The sequence below is a fragment of the Trichosurus vulpecula genome, chromosome 2 (genome assembly GCF_011100635.1).
Source record: "Trichosurus vulpecula isolate mTriVul1 chromosome 2, mTriVul1.pri, whole genome shotgun sequence".
NCBI lineage: Eukaryota > Metazoa > Chordata > Mammalia > Diprotodontia > Phalangeridae > Trichosurus > Trichosurus vulpecula.
Window position 1 is genome coordinate 269,887,275 of NC_050574.1, and position 20,028 is coordinate 269,907,302.

The 20,028-nt window shown below is 44.9% G+C and overlaps 1 protein-coding gene across 2 annotated transcripts in view; it reads left to right on the forward strand.

Annotated features, from left to right (window-relative positions):
• Nucleotides 1-20,028, forward strand: part of TRIM29 (tripartite motif containing 29) — a 74,119-nt gene that overhangs the window by 27,693 nt on the left and 26,398 nt on the right. For both annotated transcript variants that reach the window (XM_036742661.1, XM_036742662.1), the window contains 3 exons: nt 14,288-14,383; nt 15,135-15,368; nt 16,258-16,456. In XM_036742661.1, the coding sequence (XP_036598556.1) occupies nt 14,288-14,383; nt 15,135-15,368; nt 16,258-16,456 (529 nt within the window). The remainder of the gene's footprint in view (nt 1-14,287; nt 14,384-15,134; nt 15,369-16,257; nt 16,457-20,028) is intronic.

The window sequence follows — 20,028 nt, forward strand, 5'->3', positions numbered from 1 at the left end:
AAGGCATTGTCTTCAGAAATGCACATTAATTATCTGGGAGGGACATCTTTTTTGTCATCATAGGATTTAGAGCTGGAAGGATTTAAATGATCTAAGTCATCATTTTACAGACGAGGACACTGAGACCCAAAGACAAGTTAAGTGATGTGTCCAAGATCATTAATAGTTAGGAAGTAGTGAGAATAATTAGGAAGCAGAATCAGGATTTGAATCTGGGTCCTCTGACTACAATGTTCTCTCCACTGTGCTACCCTCGGTCTATTATCACCCTCACGTGGATTAATTTTTTCACATTAGCCCTTTCACAGAACAGGGCACTGAGGGAATGGGACACAGGACTGGTAAGTCTGAACAGGGGCCTTGGTGTCTGTAGGTATGATGCTGATGATGGCAGCTTTGATCAGGCAGTGGTGGGACCCTGGGCAAGGAGCTCATGTTGTAGGATGAGAGCTGGGCTCCTAGGGGCTGGAGTGGAGGAGGACATTCAAAAAGGGGTGTGGGGCATGACAGTAACCTCATAATTCTGCCTAGGGCCAGCCAGCCCTGCTGGAATGTCAGGGGTGGTAGACGTTGAGAAAACAGTTTGTGGGTGGAGGAAAGAAAGCAAAGGAGAAGGCCTGCCCTCCTCTTGGTTCTTCTGTGGACCCAAACATCAACCTCTGCACATGGGTCTTTGTTTGGGACCATGGTCCAAAACTGGTTCAGCAGGCCTGTTAGCAAAGGGCACAGATGAGGTAACCACAGAACCATCTCAACTGTGTAAGTCTGTAAATGAGGCCAGGGCTCTCCCTGGGCTCCGGGTGAATGAATGTCTTAAGGACTGAGCCAGGAATGTTTGGGGAGAGGTTACTTGGTAGGGACAAACACGTTAATTAGCCTGCTGGAGAATAGTAAAGGGTTAGATGTTAACAAGTCTACCCAGTAGAATCATAGAATCTCAGAATTGGAAGGAGCCTCTCAGGCCATATTTGATCAAGAATCCTGCCTACAATCTAGCGAACAACTGGTCATCCAGTCTTTGTTTGAAACCTTCTAGTGAGTGGGAACTTAATAGCTCTGAAAGTCACCCATCTCAACTCTGGACAGCTATAATCGTTAGCAAGTTTTTCCTTTATGGAGGCAAAATTTGACTCTTAGAAATTTCTTCCAACTGCTCCTGCTTCTGACCCTTGGGGCTCTTCCATATCATAGCCTCTCAAAAACTGGAAGGTGGCCATCAACTCCCTTCTTTCCTATGCCCTCCAAGTCCTCTCTCTCCTGAAGACCAAACATCAACACTTCCTTTGAATGACCCTTGTAAAGTATGGCCTTTACTCCTCTTACCATAACAATTACCCTTCTCTGAATACACTCAAGCTTCTCAATGTCTGTCCCAAAAGGTGGTACTCAGAACTGGATGCAATACCCCAGGTATTGTCCTACCAGGACAGAGTACAGTGGGACCATCCATCACTGTAGTTTCAACATCATGCCTCTCAATGCATCTTAGGATAGTGTTAGCTTTTTTGGCTTCTAGGTCACACTATTGATTTACTGTGACCTTGAGAATCACCAAAGCAAAGTCTCCTTGGAACAGAAGAGGCCTCTGAGGCTACATGGCCCAACCTTCTACATTTGAGTGCTTGCCAGGCCAGAGGGTAGGAGAAGAATCTACTTTTTCTGTTCACTCTATGAGGCAGCTCTACAGTGGTGGCACAGGAAGACTTAAAAGACTCACTAGCTGTGTGACCTTGGGCATGTCATTTTATCTCTCTCAGCCTCAGTTTCTTTAATGGTAAGATAGGGCTAATAACAGAACCTACCTCACAGGGTAGTTGTAGGTCAAATAAGACAGTATATATAAGACACTTTGCCAACCTTGAAGCCCTATATGACTGCTAGCTATTATTATGATCCCAAAGGTCATATAGGTCTTAGGATCATTGCATTTAAGGGGAAAGGGAATAAGCATTTTTTGCATATTTTAAAAAATTAATTAATTAACTAATTAATTTTTAGTTTGCAACATTCAGTTCCACAAGCTATTGAGTTCCAAATTTTCTCCCCTTCCCTTCCCTCCCCCTTCCCCAAGACAGTGCACAATCTTATATAAGCTCTACATACACATTCACATTAAACATATTTTCACATTAGTCATGTTGCAAAGAAGAATTATAACCAATGGAATGAACCACGAGAAAGAAGAAACAAAACAAAACCAAAAAGAGAAAGATTGAATAGTATGCTTCGATCTGCATTCAGACTCTGTAATTCTTTCTCTGGCTGTGGACAGTATTTTCTATCATGAGCTCTTTGAAGTTGTCTTAGATCCTTGCATTGCTGAGAAGAGCCAAGTCTATCAAAGTTAGTTGTCACACAACGTTGCTGTTACTGTGTACAATGCTCTCTTGGTTCTGCTCACTTCACTCAGCATCAGTTCATGTAAGTCTTTTCAGGTTTTTCTGAAGTCTGCTTGCTCATTATTTCTCATAGCACAATAGTATTCTATTACATTCATGTACCACAATTCAATGAATAAGCACTTATTAAATGCTTACTATATACTAGGCACTGTGCTAAACACTTTACAAATATCATTTCATTTGATCCTCACAACCACCCTCTAAGGTAGGTGCTGTTATCATCTTCATTTTACAGTTGAGGAAACTGAGGCAAACAGTGGTTAAGTGACTTGCCCAGGGTCATGCAGCTAATAAGTTTCTGAGATAGGATTTGAACTTAGATCTTTCTGACTCCAGGCTCAGAGGTCTATCCACTGCAGCACCTAGCCCACTTCTAGAACTAGATTTAGAACTAGAATGGACCTTAGAAGTCATCCCATTAACCTCTCCATTTTACAGATGAGGAAACTGAGGCCCAGAGAAGTGATTTGCCCAAGATAGTAAGTAGCAGAACCAAGATTCGAATTCAAGTGTTCTTTGCACTATACTATGTTGTATTGTCTAGCCTGTATCCTTATTGTGGAAGCCCACCAGCACAACAGCCCTCAGAATTTAAAAGCAAGTTCAGGGCATCTTCCCAGGGCAGACCGACTATCTATTTTGCATCCCATCCTGCTTGGCACAACGAAGCAGGCAGCTCAGCGCTGACCCAAGCCTTTGTCACCGAACGCAAAGTCAGAGTTGAACCAGCTGGGGCTGTGTCTGTTGCCAAAGACGTGTGGTGTGTCTTGGCTATCCTCTCTGGAGAATGGACTCTCCTGGCTCACACAAAACTTCTCCGGTCAGTTTGCCAGGACCCCCTGGGGCCAAATGAGCTCCTTGTCTGCCCTCTTGGTCTCAATCGTTCCACTTAATTTATCTCCCTTGTGCTTTGTTGGACTTCTTGGCATCCCATTTCTCAATTCTTCTGCCAAACTCTCTGGCCTCCCAGCTTTGCAGCCAATGTCAATGCTCTATGAGAGTTCTTTTATCCTTTGAAGCAGTGGTGCTGAAAAAGTCACTGCTCTGACCCAGCTCTTAATGGACCAATGGCATTGACAGGTATTTTGGGAGGCAGCTCCAACATAAAGGGATCCCCCCCCTTCCCCCTGGGAAGAAGGACTTGGAAAGAAGGTAAAAACCTCTTTCCCTTAAAGTTTTAATAGATTTATAAAATATTAAAGCTGGGAGAGACCTTAAAGGCCATCTTCTAACCCATTATTCTTGAAGAATAGGAAAGAAATACAACTCTGGGATTGGTTAGTTTTAAGTGTTATGAAGAGGGGCAGCTAGGTGGTGCAGTGGATAGAGTGCTGGGCCCAGATTCAGGAGGACTTGAGTTCAAATGTGGCCTCAGGCAATCACTAGCTGTGTGATCTTGGGCAAGTCACTTAACCCTGTTTGCCTCAGTTTTCTCATCTGTAAAATGAGTTGGAGAAGGAAATGGCAAAGTACTCCAGTATCTTTGCCAAGAAGGGAGTCTGGGCTTGGAATCAAGAAGACTCATCTTCATGAGTTCCAATCCAGCCTCAGACACTTACTAGCTGTGTGATCATGGGCAAGTCACTTAACGCTCCTTGCCTCAGTTTCCTCATCTGTAAAATGGGCCGGAAAAGGAAATGGCAAACCACTCTAGTATCTTAGCAAATGGGGTCTTGAAGAGTTGGATGTGATTTGAAATGACTCAACACTATGAAGGAACTCAACTTATTTTTATTAAAAGTATTTATTATATGTATTATTATTTATTATTAATTTAAAATAATTATTTATTACTTACTAACCATCTGCTATATGCAAGGCACTGTGCTAGGCATTAGGGATAGGAAAACAAAAAAAAAATTATGTGGTTCCTGTTCTCAAGGACAGGCTATAGAAGAACATTCTATACCTTTACAAGTAAGTAAATAAAGTAATACAAAGTCATTTCAAGAGAAGACAGTCATAACAGCTGGATGGTGGGGGGAGAAATCAGGAGGGCTTCATTCAGTCTTCGTGGCCCCCGAGCTATGCTTCAAAGGAAGCTAGAGATTCTGCAAGGAGGAGTTGAGGATGGAGGGCATTCCAGGCATGGGGGAATCGATTGTTCTAGGATGTACAGGTGAGAGAAGGAATGGTGTGTATACTATAGGAAGTAGCGAGCAGAGATGACATGAGATGACTTCCATGGGCCTCCTCAAACTCAAGGATTGGAAAGGTATGAAAAGAGCTGTGGATTGGGATTCTTCAGGGGACTGGATTCTGGTCCCAACTCTTCTGCCAACTGGCTGTGTGACCTTTGGTCCATAACATCATCTCTCTGGTGCTTATTTTCTTCAGCTGTATAATGAAGGGAGAGGCCTGGCTGACTGTGAGGATCCCTTCCCACTCACATTCAGTGACTTTCAACATCTACAGAGCACAATGAGGGGCTGCAAGGCTTCAGAGTGGGTGACCTAGTATCATTGCCGGATTAGAATCCTGCAGTGGAAGGGGCTTTAATCAGTCAATAAGCATTCGTTAAGCACCTACTATGTGCCAGGCCCTGTGCTAAGTGCCGGAAATAGAAAGAAAGGCAAAAGACAGTCCCTGCCCTTGAGCTCACAGTCTAATGGAAGAAGACAACATAGAAGCAGAAGCTGATGTGGGAGGGGGTGGTACCCAGATCAAGGGCATGATGAAGTCTTGCAGTCCATTGGGAAATGATGGAGCTGGCTGAGGCCCAACGTGATTTACCTGAAGTTACACACTTAGTTTGTGTTAGGGCCAGGATTGGAACTTGGTCTCCAGACTCCCAGTCCAGGGAGCTTTCTACTATACCATAGCTGACTTTCCTGGTAGTAGGATGCCAAGAAGAAAAAAAGGACAGGGAGATCCCGGGGGAACAGATTAGTATTTAATCTTTGTTGTAGTTCAGTCATGTCAATCATGGCAGACTCTTCATGACTCCATTTGGGATTTTCTCTGCAAAGATACTGGAGTAGTTTGCCATTTCCTTCTCCAGATCATTTGACAGATGAACAACAGGTTTAAGTGACTTGCCCAAGGTCACACAGCTAGTAAGTGTGTGAAGCCAGATTTGAACTTCACGGTCCAACACTTCACCAACACTTCACCACCTAGCTGCCCCTTAATCTACTCAATCTACTTTAATCTAGAGGACACCAAACATCCATATGAAATTGAAAACTGTATTCAATGTGTTGGATGCTTATCTGGATAACTACCAATTACCTAGAAGTGGCGGCTTTAATTATCTAGTTCATTTGATTACAGTCGACAGCCTCTAAGATCTCTTCCAGATCTAAAATTTAATGAGTCTGTGTGGGTAATTTGGGCCTGGAGGAAGACATATAAGTACCTAATCACAACTTCCTTTTGGGCAGCATTGGCTCTTCTGGAGTCACTCTGCCTCTGGCTGGACCCTATAGTTGGTCTTTCTGTGTATTCAGGTCTGTCTTCAATGGGAGAACTCCCATCCCTGATCCAAGGTTCCAGGCAGGTTTGGGCTAACCCAATGGAGAAGTCTGGTTACAGAAGTATAGGAAGGGTTCTGAGCTCCCAGGTCCCTTATCTCCAACGGAGGGCTACTAATTCATTCATATCTGGCTGCAAAAGCCAGCTTTTCAAGGGGAAGAGGGTGTTGAGGAGGTTCTTAAAGGAGAATTGAGGTGAGATAGGCCCATTTAGAGTCTATCTCAAGCAGTGGAGAGGCCAGAGGCAGCCAGTCAAGTGTGGGAGAGAAAACAAAGAAGGCATTTAGTGGCAGGCCTGGGCAGGGAGAAGGGAATTGAACAGGGAGTAGGAGGAAATCAGCAGGGAGGTGTAGGTAGGGGTGGAGCCCGGGGAGCAGGTGAGGTTCAGAGGCCCCAGTCTGACATGAGGAGTATCCAGCCTAGCATCCAAGAAAAAGGGGAGAGAGAAAGATGGAAGGGGACAGAGAAACAAGAATCATTGGGTGGGGCGGGGTGGGGCAGGCAGAATCTTAGAATCATAGTCTCTCAGAATTTCAAGAGGCCCCGGGGAGTTGGGCAGAATTTAGTTTCAGGAATTGAGAGAAGGAAATATGTTTTAGGAGCAACAGAAATGGGGTCCTGAAGGGAAGTGTCAAGGTTAGAAAGGGTAAAATTCATTTAAGCCAGACTCTTTACTTCTCTGGAGACTAAGTAAAATGAGAGGGCTGGAGTAGATTGGTTCTAACTTCTCTTACAGATCTAAAGTCCAACAGCCTCAAGATAATAAAGGGAGGCAGAGACAATAAGGAGCCAAAGATTAGAAGACAGTGGGAAAAACAGAGAGCAGAGTATGATCAATTCCTAGAGGGTCTGAAGAGTTTGTGCATCTCAAGGAGGCAACAGGTTGGAGACTGAATATAGCGTCTTCTAGGACAGGAGGGTGGAGGTCCTGGGAATGAGAGATGTCTCATGTGAAGTGGAAATGCAAAGGTCAGCAGCCTAAATCAGAGCAAGAGCCTGGGTCAGCAGAGGAGAAAGGGTCCTACAGGACTCGGAGAAGGCTGGAGTCTAAGGGGGAGAAAGCTGAAAACTGAGGGACATGATGAAAAGACCCTATACAATGTTATAGGGAAAGGGGAGAGGGGTGGGAGTAGGAGAGGCAGGAAGAGTGGGAGAAGAAGACTCTTGCTAGGGTGAAGGCTGAGAGAACTGAAGTTCATTTTGGGGAGACAAGAGGACATGAGAAGTGGGGTGAAAGGGAGCTTTCAGCTCACCTTTCCTCAGAGAAGGGATGTTAGTCTGGGCCTCTGGAGGAGGAGGAAGAGGAGAAGGAAAGAGGAGGAGGAAGAGAAAGAAGAGAAGATGAGTGAGAATTTGTAAATGTGGGAGGGCAGTGTTCAGAAGTGGAGGCAAGCTGTCTGCTGCTCTAGCAGAGGAATCAATCAGGGAGGAGAGGAGGAGCTGTCAGAAGAGGAGAAAGGAGGCCTCCTGGTTCCCCCAGGGCACTGGATGAGTCAGTGAGGGGGACTTTTTCTTCCAAAGATGGTCATTCAAGATTAGAACAGGGTGGGAGGGACACAGAGGGTCTTGGACTAAGAACACACAGACAACAGTGGTTTCAGACTGTTTAATGGGGAGCAGCCTTCCGAGGGAATGTCTTCCTATAATACATCACCTCCCTACCATGTCTCTCTTGGCATAAGGAAATGATACAGGGGAAAGTGGGGTTTGGGTTTGGATGCGGACAAGGGAGGGAAGTAGCTCCTATAAGCCACTGTCAATCCTTGTGCTGACTCGATTGGGGCCAGAGAAAGCTGGGTTGAAGTTATAAAACATGGTGAAGTCTCAGGGAGGTTGTATTTCCTTAATAAGTGGTGAATTATACCCATCTATCCCCCTCTTGGGGGGGGGTTCTCCATTTCCAGAGAGAAGTGACTAGTTGTCTCTCCAAAAAGGAGTGTGGGATTTTCCTTGGCATTGAGAGTAAAAGGGGTAGACAGGATGTGTTGGAGTGAAATGTTTATTTCTTCAGAAGCATCATGGTGTAATAGGTAAGGTACAAGACTCGGAACCAGGAAGACCTGGATTCAAGTCCCACCACATAGTATCTGTGTGACCCTGGACAGGTCGTTTAACCTCTCTATGCCTCAGTTTCCTTATCTGTAAAATGAGGGGTTTGGCCTCTAAGGTCTCTTCCAGCTCCAAAGAGGATCTCTCTTCAGGACAATGGAAAGGGCACTGGAGTTGGAGTCCTGCCTGGCTTTGATGTTCACAAACCTTGTGACCATGGGCAAGTCACTGCAGTTGTCTGAGTCTCAGTTCCCTCACCTATTAAACGAGAATAATTATATTCATATTAGCTACCTCATGAAGCTGTTGCCATTGTTGTGCAGATAGGAGCGATCCCTGCTGCCCCTATTTTGGGTGGGGTCCCTATTATGGTGCTTGTTATTTCACCCTCCGTGACTTCACAGGGAAAACAAACCCCACTGCCTTTAGGTTGGCCTGGGAATTCTCAGCTTGAGTGGGAAGGCCTCCAGCTCCACCCTGAAGCTCATGCTTAGCTCAGGGGTTCCCTGATAACAGGACAATCACGAAGGATGTATATGCCCATCCTTCTTCCACACTGGCATGGTAGTGAAAAGGGGTGTTTCTCTCACTTTATAAGATTAACTCAGGGTTAGAATCTGCTTGGGTCTCCCGGCTCCCTAATAGCACTACCCAGGCTGTATATAAGGTATTGGAGTTGGAAAGAACCTTAGAAGTAATTTGGTCTAACTACTCCCTCCCACCTCCCCCTCACTTTAGAGATGAAAAAAGAGGCCCAGAGAGGTTGTGACTTGCCTAGGGTCACACAGCTGGTTAGTTACAGAGCTAGGACTCTAATCCAGGTCTCTTGACTCCTAGTCCAGAACTGTTTCTAATGTCTCCCAGCCTCGAACCACCATCTCTACCTGCCCAGTGGGTACCTTTTCTTACTTTCATGACCAGAGGGGTGGGCCCATTTCTGGGTCAGGAGAGACACCCAAAGGACTACTTTGGCCTCTTGGTCTTTACGGGAGGTCCTAGGACCTCTCTGTCTAATCAAAAAGAATGACAATCTCCATTACTTTCTCTACTTTCCTGCCATGTTGCTTCTTTCCCGGGGGGTGGGGGTGGGGGGAAGTGGAGTTAGGCTAGATTCCTTTCTTGTCTTTCCCTTGTACTGATGTAACTCTGTTTTAGCCAAATGGGCCTTCTTCCTGTTCCCTGTATGTACTGTTCCTCCACCTTTGCTCAAACTGCCTCCATATTTAGGGTGCTCCCTTCCTTACCTCTGCTTCTCCAAATCCCAGTGGCCTTCGACTATCAGCTCAAATGCCACTCTCAACAAATAGACCTTGCTTGATTTCCCTAGTACTTAGCACTCCCTTCTGCGCCCTTCCCAACTAATTTGTATTTATTTTGTATATATTTTAATCTGTAGAATACTGTAAACTCCTTGAGGGCAGAGACCATTTCCTGCCAATATTTGTGCCCCTTAGCATGGTGCCTGGTACATTGAAAGGGTTTACTAAGAGCTTGTTAAAACCTCTGCTCTTACCTTGTGAGGTTGCCCAGGTTTTCCTTCCTCCTTCTCTCAGTTTCTCTCTCCTACGTGCCAAGGTCCCTAGGAACAACTTGGTGGGGGCTATGAGCTAGCCTTGGCTAGAGAGCCCAGGCAATCATTCACATTTCCACAGTGCACTGAGATTTACAAAGCCCTTTCCTCACCACAACACTGAGAGTTAGGTATTGTAAGTATTTTTATGACCATTTTATAACTGGAAACTGAGGCTCAATGAGGTCTAGGACAAAGCTAGTAACTTCTGAACCCATGCCTCAAATTTCTAAGTTCAACAGGCTTCCCACAACAGAAGCTGGGGAAAGGCTAGAGATAAGATAATCTTCGAAGGGATCTATAGCTTCCTGATTGGATAACTGCTTTCCTCTTCCCCACTCGTTTTCCCAGCCCGCTGGGCTCCTTCTTGCCTGAGAAAGCCCAAGGGAGCTTCAGCCACAGTCAAGTCTCTTCTCTCTGATCTCTATCCATAATTGGCCTGTTGGCTTCGGTTCCTGTCATTTGTGGGTAGGAGTCCCGCTCCCAGGCTCAGTCTCTAATGGCTCTGTGCTGGCCAAAGGCCAACTAACATTCCTAGTGGTTTTTGGCTTCCTTGACTATCTGGTTCTATGGACACTCTGGTAAAGAACACGGGGCGGGGATAGGGAAGGAGCCCCTAGATACCCAGGTTCAAATTTCATCTATACCTTTGGAGACCTCGAGTGAGTCAGGCTCCTCTCTTATTTTACTAAACGGGGACATTCACATTCATTCCCCACCTTCTTTGGGGGTCAACACAATGATAAGTGCTTTGAGATTCCCAAGAAAGAGTCCCCATTAGAACAAGAGGCTTTGCTACCGATTGTGGTTAACTGGGCTGCTCCCCCCGAAGTATGGCTGATGCCTAAGGGGTGAGCTAATGGAACACACATATCTTCTGTCCCAGAAGGACACGTGAACACAGGCACACCCAGGTGCATCCTTTGACTCTAGAGGAGTCAATATCTCGGGAATAGAGGGGAGATCTCCTTCCACCTTAACCTCAGGCTCTAGTGGCCCACCCCTGCTCCCTTAGCCAGGGCACTAATGAATTCCTCTCCTGTTCTCCCATCAGCCTTTTCCCCTCCTGGCTCCACCAGTCCCCTTCTTCCTTCCCAGGCTGATGGAAAAAAAAAAAGTGCCAATCCTATCAAAACTGAGATTCTGCTTGTTCAGGCAGAGTCCCTCATCTGCAGCAGCCGTCTCAGCGCCTGCTTACAACACTTACCTAACACCATTCCACAATTACATATGAGACTGTTATTGCTGCTGGGACACTCCCTGGGCTGGGCTAGACTGGGCTGGGCCCTCCACCTCATAAGCCCATCCTGACCTGACAAGGCAGGTGCTTTCCTCCTGGAAAATGGCCCAGGTCCTTTTAAAGGGGCAGAAACAGCTTATTCAGAAATTTGGAGGGAGGGGGGACAGGGGAAGATTGGGTGAAAGTAAAGGGGCAGGGAGGAGGGGAGGGCTGAGCCCATACCACTTACTTTCTGCAAGGTTTTCTTGTTCTTCTAATAAACAAATCTGTCTCAGACCTGAAGAAGTAGCTGGCTCTTTATAGAGGTTGCCTCCTGCTCTCCCCGGTGGGAACAACCTTCTATTGTTCTTTAAATGGCTGAGATGCTGATAAGGCTAAAGGAAAGAAGTTTTCTACTACTCAGTCAATTAGCATTTATTAATCACAAGTTCTAGGCACTGTGCTAATCCCTGAAGATACAAGAAAGGCACGTCCAAAAAAAAAAATCGGTTCCTGCTTTCAAGAGTCTGTCTCATGGTCTAATAGGGGAGACAAGATGGTACAGAAAAGTATGTTCAAACAAGATCCATACCAAATCAATTGGGAGTGGTCTCCCAGGGAGGGCACTAAGATTAAGGAGGACTGGGAAAGGCTTTTACCGAAGGTAGGGCTTTAGCAGAGACCAAAATAACTGAAAGCCTACATTTACATAACACTTTACAGGCTGAGTTAAGCACTGTGCTTAATGTTTAGGGAGTGCAAGAATGGGCATCCTATTTTTCAGATGAAACAGGTTCAGACCGATGAAGAGACTTAGCCACGATTTATAGGATTACAGAATTTAGAGCAGGGAGGGACCTGGGAGATTCATCTGGCCCAACTCTCTTTATTTGACAAATGAGCAAACAGAGTTTTCCATAGTATCATAGAAATAGAGGTGGAAGGATAGGAGAATTCCTGCAAAATATAACCATAGGATCATGGACCTGAAGGAGCCAGTCTTAGAGTGCAGGGAATCATAAGACTTGTACAATATAACCATAGGATCGTGGACCTGAAGGAGCCAGTCTTAGAGTGTAGGGAATCACAAGATTTGTACAATATAACCATAGGATCGTGGACCTGAAGGAGCCAGTCTTAGAGTGTAGGGAATCACAAGATTTGTACAATATAACCATAGGATCGTGGACCTGAAGGAGCCAGTCTTAGAGTGTAGGGAATCATAAGATCATGAATTCAGAGCTGGAAGGGACCTTGGTAACTAGCCTAACCTTTACCTTTCCCCCCTCCCCCCACTTTATAGAGGAAGAACTGAAGCCATTTAAGTTTGCACCAGTATTAAGTAGCAGAGCGAGGATTTGAACCCATGTCTTCAAACTCTCATCCAGCACTCTTTCCCCTGTACTGCGCTGTGTGGTTCATTATCCAATGCTGCAGACTCTTCTGTACCCTCTCTCTGCTGGTACCTCTAGAGTTCACTCCCTCTTCTCTTACAACATCCAAGCTAGAAGTGGATTTACAAAAATGTTTACCAGAAATTAAAGGAAAGGGAAAAATAGAAAAATAGCAATGTATAGAGAAGTACAGACCCCAAGGATTTTTCCCAGGATGTCCTAGTCTGGGACACTTTAATGAATCAATTTAATGTTAATCAGCTTGACTCATTCCATTTCCATCCTGGGCACCTCTGGTTAGGGAGCAAGGTATAGTGGGAGCAGCTAGGTGGTGCAGTGGATAGAGCGCCAGGCCTGAAGTCAGCAAGACTCATCTTCCTGAACTCAAATCTGACATCAGACACTGACTAGCTGTGTGATCCTGGGCAAGTCATTTAACCCTGTTTGCCTCAGTTTCCTCATCTGTCAAACGAGCTGGAGAAAGAGATGGCAAACCACTCCAGTATCTTTGCCAAGAAAACCCCAAATGGGGCCATGAAGAATTGGACACAATTGAACAACAACATAATGGAAAGAACATTGGTTTTGGAGTCAGAGGACCAGGGTTCAAATCCTGTCTCCAATAAGACCTTTATGACTTTGGTCAAGTCACTTAACTTTCTGGCCTCGGTTTCATCAGATGTAGCATGAAAGGGCTGCACTAAGTAGTCTTTGAGGTCCCCTTCCAGATGTAGACCTACACCCATGTAGATTGGCCATTGTGGATTTGAAACTGTAGGAAAGCTATAGGCATACATGCCTTCCCTTTTCCATATCTCATAGGATGCCACTGGACTCTCTGTTGTTTTCCCAGCGATCCTCCTTTGCTCCTGTCTCCTCTTTATTTCCAGGTGTAGAAGTCTGTAGGAGTCTGCCACATTACCATATCTCCACCCACTTCTTCTGAGTGACGGCTGATCACAGGTGCCCTCCCTAGCACTGGGTAACAGTGTCTCTATAGATACCATATGTACACAAAACATCAATACTTCCACTAACCCCTCCCTGTCTTAGTAGCCAATTTCATGAGTTTTTAATATGCCTAAATGATCTGTGACTTCCTCAATAAAGGGAATCCCTTCTGTGGGAACTCCCTCCACCAACCAGTTCATGGCTGAGTTCATAAGGACTAGGACACTGCCAGAGGCACATAGAGGTTAAGTGACTTGCTCAGGGTCACATAGCTGGTTAGTGTCAGAGCCAGGATTTGAGACCAGGTCTTCCTGCTGCCAAACCTGACACTCTTCCTCTTCGTGAGTTACTTCATGAGACTGAAACACCTATCAGCATTATAGTGCAGTGGAAAGAGTGCTGATTTTGGTGGCAGATGATCTGGGTTCAAATCTTGGCTCTATTACCTTTTTGATCTTACATGAGACTCTGAGACTCAGTTTCCCTACCAGGAAAATGAAGCCTAGATCAGTAGTGTCAAACTCAACTAGAAACAGGGCCATTAATAGATCCCTACTGACTGCATATTGACTTAGAAAACCATGTATTAACATTATCTAGGTTCTGTTGTATTTTTATTCATTTTGTTAAATATTCCCCAATTACATTTTAATCTGGTTCAGCTGTACTGTGGAGTGTAGAAGCCAGCCAGTTTGATACTTTTGGCTTAAATGGCCTCCAAAGTCCCATATATCTCTACATCCATGATCCTGTGATCTGATGGCCAGTCTTTCTTTAGCTGACAAGATCTCCAAACCTGACCAGGTTGGCTCCAGTCCACCAGCACCATTAGAAGCCCTTTTGGATGACTAGGACTTGGTGGACCTTGTGTTTCATTGACATAGCCAACAGGCGCCAGGATCCCATCTCTGCCATGTGATAATGAAGTATCCAAAAGAAAACTCCAGTGGAGGACATGACAGTAAATTGCATGATAAAAAGGAGGGTTATTTCCTCTAAACTACACAAATAAGCTTCCCTTCTCCTCTGAGCTTAAGTGGAGAAGATGGAGGTCTGCTCTTTTATGCACCTAGGCCTGAGACTCGGACTACCTGCCTCCTTTCTTGCACCTTCAATCCAAATGTAACATACTTTCAGAGGGCAAATTCATTCCTCAAATAATCAGAAGTGTTACTAATTTCACTTTTGCTCTTTTTTTTCCTCTCCCTTCCCTTTTTCCTACTCTACAGACAGAGCTGTCTTTGCAAAAGGAGCAATTGCAACTGAAGATCATTGAGATTGAAGATGAAGCTGAGAAGTGGCAGAAAGAGCGAGACCGAATTAAGGTGATGAGGCTTCCCAGTGTCTTCCCTCTTACATTCCTTTACTTCACCCCGAGTCTGGGATTTCCTTAGGCTCCCTTTGGGGCAGGGAGAGGAAGGAACACTTGAGCTGGTTGCTCCACTCACAAATATCAGTTCTTCTTGGTTTTCTTGTCTAGTTCTTCCTCAGTGCTTACCAGGTCCCTCGCCCCGTGTATTCTTTCAGGGTGCTCCATCTATGGTTATTTCTAGTGTAGAGGTGGGTTCTTGGCTGCCAACCCGAACCTTGACTAAGCCGTATAAGCAAGGTTCCACATCCGATCAGTCCATGAATATGATGGACCAGCTAGTCTTCCCCAATGGATTCTGCCCAGCTACCAAAAACCTGTTGCTCTAGTTACCAGGCCATTGTGTATGTGCACATTGCGGGTGGGGAAGGAAAAGAGAATAGACTGGTATTATAAGGAGCCTCCTTTCCTTGAGCTAACACAGACTAATGAAAGAGCTCTGAAAGGATATTGGTGAACCAGCCTAAGGTGTTGGACAAGAACAATCTATAAAATAGGATGATCTGCCTGTGGACAAATAAAAATGACTGCAAATGAGACTGGCAGTCTGCCCATCATGTGAGTCTGGGTAAGATCAGTCACACCACTTGGGGGCAATGAAAACGCCCTGGTCCCAATTTCTGGGGACTTAGTGATGGGGTGCCCTGGTGATTTGTTTTAACTGAAGCCTTCTTTTTTCTTGTTCTCTCCCTATTCCCCTGCTCCAGAGCTTTACCACCAATGAAAAAGCCATCCTGGAGCAGAACTTCCGCGATCTAGTTCGGGACCTTGAAAAACAGAGGGATGAAGTTAGGACAGCGTTGGAGCAGCGGGAGCAAGATGCCGTGGACCAGGTGAAGGTGATCGTGGATGCATTAGATGAGAGGGCCAAAGTCCTACAAGAGGATAAGCAGACCAGAGAGCAGCTGCACAGTATCAGTGACTCGGTGCTGTTTCTTCAGGTAATCCATCCATCTGTCCATCCATCCCTCTCTCCATCTATACATAGTTGTTGGCTCCTCCTATGTGTTTTGCATTGAGCTGTGCACTGTTGGGGATACAGAAGATGTTGGAGGGAGTTTATAATCTGTTTAAGGAGATAAGCCTTACACATGGGAATTAATTAGAGAGCAATATAAGAAACTATATAATTAAATTATAAACTAGGTGTTTTAGAAAAATAGGTATCCTAAGGGTTTAGAGAGGGGAAAGTGACCCCAAATGACTAGAGGCTGAGAAGACAGGGTGATGCTTCCCATTTTATAAATGGGAAAACTATGAACAGAAGTTCACTGACTTTTCATGGTCAACCAGCTCGTCAGTGGCAGAACAAGACCTAAAGCCTGGATTCTGGGGCAGGACTCCTAGCCCTGCAGTTCTTTTCATTAGGCCAGGAGGAGTAGTGGTGTAGTGGAAAGAGGGATGGATTTGGAGTCAGGGTGCCTGGTGTGACCCCCAGTTCTAGATCTTAATCCTTAGGGCAAGTCATTTAACTTCACTGGGCAGCTAAATGGCACAAGTTATAGTTGTTGTTCAGTTGTGTCTGACTCTTCATGACACCATTTGGGGTTTTCTTGGCAGAAGATACTGGAGCAGTTTGCCATTTGCCTTTTAATGTCTCAGCTCTAGGTCTTTGATCCTATAGCCTTTGTCTCTTTGGGTAAGTCTCTTTACCTCTCTGGGCCTCACTTCCCTCATCTGTGAAGTGGTGGTGTTTGGCTCACTGATCTCTAAGAGTTCTTCTAGCCCTGATTCTATTATCTTATCTTTTGAGATGATGTAAAGATCAAAGCATCTCTGACCTCCAAGGGCACAGACAACTTATTGGCTTCTGTTCCTTCTTACTGACAGGAATTCGGGGCACTTATGAGCAATTACTCCCTTCCCCCACCTCTGCCTACATACCACGTCTTGCTGGAAGGAGAAGGCCTGGGTCAGTCACTGGGTAACTTCAAGGATGATCTACTCAATGTATGCATGAGACACGTGGAGAAGATGTGCAAAGCAGATCTGAGTCGAAACTTCATCGAGAGAAATCATATGGAGAATGGTAGGTTGCATGCTGGTAAGATGGCTCCAAGATCCCTTTCTTCTCCAACAGAGACTGGTCCTCCTCTCTGATTCAGAAATAAAGAGATAGAAAGCCAGATAGACTCCTCCTTCTACATTCACGGCTGTATCACCCCATTCTCTGGCTGATTTAGACTTCAGCTAGATTGGTTCGTGTATAGAATAGAATAGAAAGGAATGGAATGGAATGCTATGTACATTCAATGGATAGACGCATATAGACAGACAGACAGACTGATAGATATCAGGCAGAGTTAGAAATATAAAGACAGATTGATCGATAGGTGATATATAGATAGAGGGACAGATAGAGGGATAGATATATAGACAGGTAGAAAGATAGAGTGATAGATGAAAAAATAAATGGATAGATGGATAGACAGATATTAGGTAGAGTTAGAAATATAAAGACAGATTGATCAATAGATGATATATAGATAGAGAGACAGATAGAGGGATAGATATATAGACAGGTAGAAAGATAGAGTGATAGATGAATAAATAAATGGATAGATGGATAGATAGATATTAGGTAGAGTTAGAAAGATAAAGATAGATATAGATAGATCGATAGATCAATAGTAGATTTATAGACATATATAAAGAGAGACAGCTATGGTGCAGTAGTTAAAGAGCTGGCCTTGGAGCTAGGACAACCTGGGTTCAGGTACTAACTCTGCCATATACTGGCTGTGTGACCTGGGTGAGACATTTATTATTTCAGTGCTCTAGGCAGCTCTTGAAGTCTGTAAGGTGCAAAGATGCTGCCTACCTGAATTAGTAGAAAGAGTTTTCTCACCTGGGTAGCATCCTATACTAATGAAATCATAAGTTCATATCCATAGCTTAAAACTGCAAGACCTAAGCCTTTTGAAACACATACTCACACATATATGAACATGTACATCTACATATTGATATGTGTATATGTATTTTAACTTTAAAAAGATAAAGATACCATAAGAGACTATATACCTCAATAGAGAGAAGTATCTAGGCCACAGTGGATAGATAGTATCATGGAAACAACGAACATGAACTTGGGCAGGTTTTGAGAGATAGTGCAGGGTAGAAGGGCCCGGCGTGCTATGGTCCATGGGGTCACGAACAGTGTGATGTGACTGAACGATTGGACAACAAACTCTAGGTCGATAACATCAGGGTTAGTGAATATGATCACTGAGCATAGTTTTCTGCCGGGTCATCCAGACAGCACAAAGTTAAGCCAAGGGAATGTAGATGGAAGATTTCAGATCCTTCCTATCTGTTTATCAGGTAGTATCCAGTGGCCACAGGGTTGCTGCCACTCCCATAGAGCCAGTCATGTTGCTTTTGGTGATCTGTGTGGATGCAACCTTGTTAGCCATAATAATACACGATCTTATTTGGTCCTCACACCCCTGTTAAGAAGATATCATTGTCTTCAATTAGCAGATGAAGAAAATGAGGCCTAGAGAAGTTAAGTAACTTGCTTGTGGTCACACAGTGGTAAAGATCAGAGGTGGGATTCAGATCTGGGTCTCTCCTGGATCCGTGTGTAATGCTCATCCGAATACGCTGTGCTGCCCCAGGATGATGACTTATTGGACGATACAAGTTGAAATGAGTTTTGCACAGCTGCTGTCCTTGGCCATAGAGAGAGAGCTGAGGAGGGCAGGCTAAGCCTATCTTAACAACACAAAAGTTTCTTTAGAATTGGATCTGAGTCATTCTCATCCCCAGATGAGGTCACCTGGACTATGTCTCAGCAAGCCCTGGTCCCATAACTTGAAAAATGGCTCCAATAGAGGAACTGTATTTTTTTTTCAATCTGTATTAATCTAGTCTCCTCAGGCTCGAAGCCTTTGTGCTTTCCTCTGGTCTTCATGCCCAACTTCTCTACTCTAAACCCTGATGTCAAGCTTCTGACAGGGGTTTAATTTGATGGATGCCCTTGACAGAGCCATAAGTAGGAATTTTGGTACCTGAGACAAAGGCAGGCAGGCAAAATGGATCATCACTGATCTCAGATGTCCCCCATGAAAAGCATAGCATAGATCTCCAAAAATGAGGGCAGTGCAATGCAGACCTGCTTGGACACAATGTTGCTGGAAAAGTGGTCCTTCCCCCTTTCCCCTACTATGTTTGTAGTTAGTGACATCCAGTTGTTGGCCCTCCCAGCCGTCAGGAAGAGGTGGGAGCTGGGGAGGTGATATTGTGGGAAGTCAGCCTCATGGCAAAAGATATGTGTCATCAACAAGGCCCCTGGACAGGCAGTGTGAGGTATGGCCAGTATAGGATCATAGTGGGCAAGGACATTGGATGTACAGGACTTATATATTCTCTCATATCACTGCTCTGTGGCAAAGGCCCAAGCTCTCCATCCTAGTTATGGTTCTGGTCGTTGAGTTGAGCCTAGTCTTTTTTTTCCTCTGGTTGTGCATGTCCAGGAAGGAAATGGTTGACCTCTGTTGTCTGCCAACAAGGTGGAGGACCTGATTTCTGTGTGGGGAGGGTATGAGGGTAAGATAAGGTGAGGGGGTAGTGATATGTAGAAGGTTCAGGGTTGAGAACTGAGATAACTTGTCAGTGAAAGAATTACCATGAGAAAAAGATGAGGAACCCATTAATGTGTGACTTATTTCTCAGGCACAGATCATGGAGGTGGCAACGGGGCACTATGTTCCCATCACTGGTTTGCAAACGTCAGCTTAGATCTGGGTTTGCCCTGTGAGATCTGGGTCTGGCCTGTTTCCTTGGTGGAGGCAGGTGGGGCCTGGAGAACTCAAGTGAAAAGCCAGGGACCCAATCCCACGCTGGCCCATTTTGTAGGTCAAGGTTGATGACTCTACCTAGAACAGGTGTGGCTCCTTCAAGCTTTCCAAAGGCAGGAAGCCTAGTGGGAGAAGGGGAATACTGCTGATGTCAGTGCCTCAGCCTCAGGCTGGGGAGGATCCCTTATTGGGGTTTATTCCTTCTCATCTGTAGTTCTCTGTCCAGATATAAATTGGGGAGTTTATAGGATCATAGACTTAGACCAGGTGTGGTGGGAGGCCTTTGCTAGGAGGCTCTGAGTAAGTTAGGTATAGGAAGTCTCCATCTCTCTTCTGATTGCCAAGAGTTTTTGCTACTCTATGGGAGGAAGAAGGGGGATTAGAGAACTGGGACTCACTGGCAACTCCCTAGCTAACATAGGATAACACTGAGTCACAGTCTCCCCATGGCCTGGTGCAGGGGTCAAGGGGGGATCTGGAACAGGTTTCCCCTGAGAGATGGTATCAGGGATGAATGAAATGGACAAAATCCCAGACTGGGGCACTTTTATCTAAACTTTTTCTTTTTTCATTCTTACTATTTTATTTTCCCCTAATAACATGTAAAAACAATTTTAACATTCTTTTTTTTAAAGTTTTGAGTTCCAAATTCTATCCCTTGCTCCTTTCCCTTCCCCCTCCCTGAGATGGTAAGCAATTTGATATAGCTTATAAACGTGCAATCATATAAAACCTTTCCATATTAGTCATTTTGTGGAAGAAAATTTGAACAAAACTAAAAAAAGAAAGAAAGAGAGGA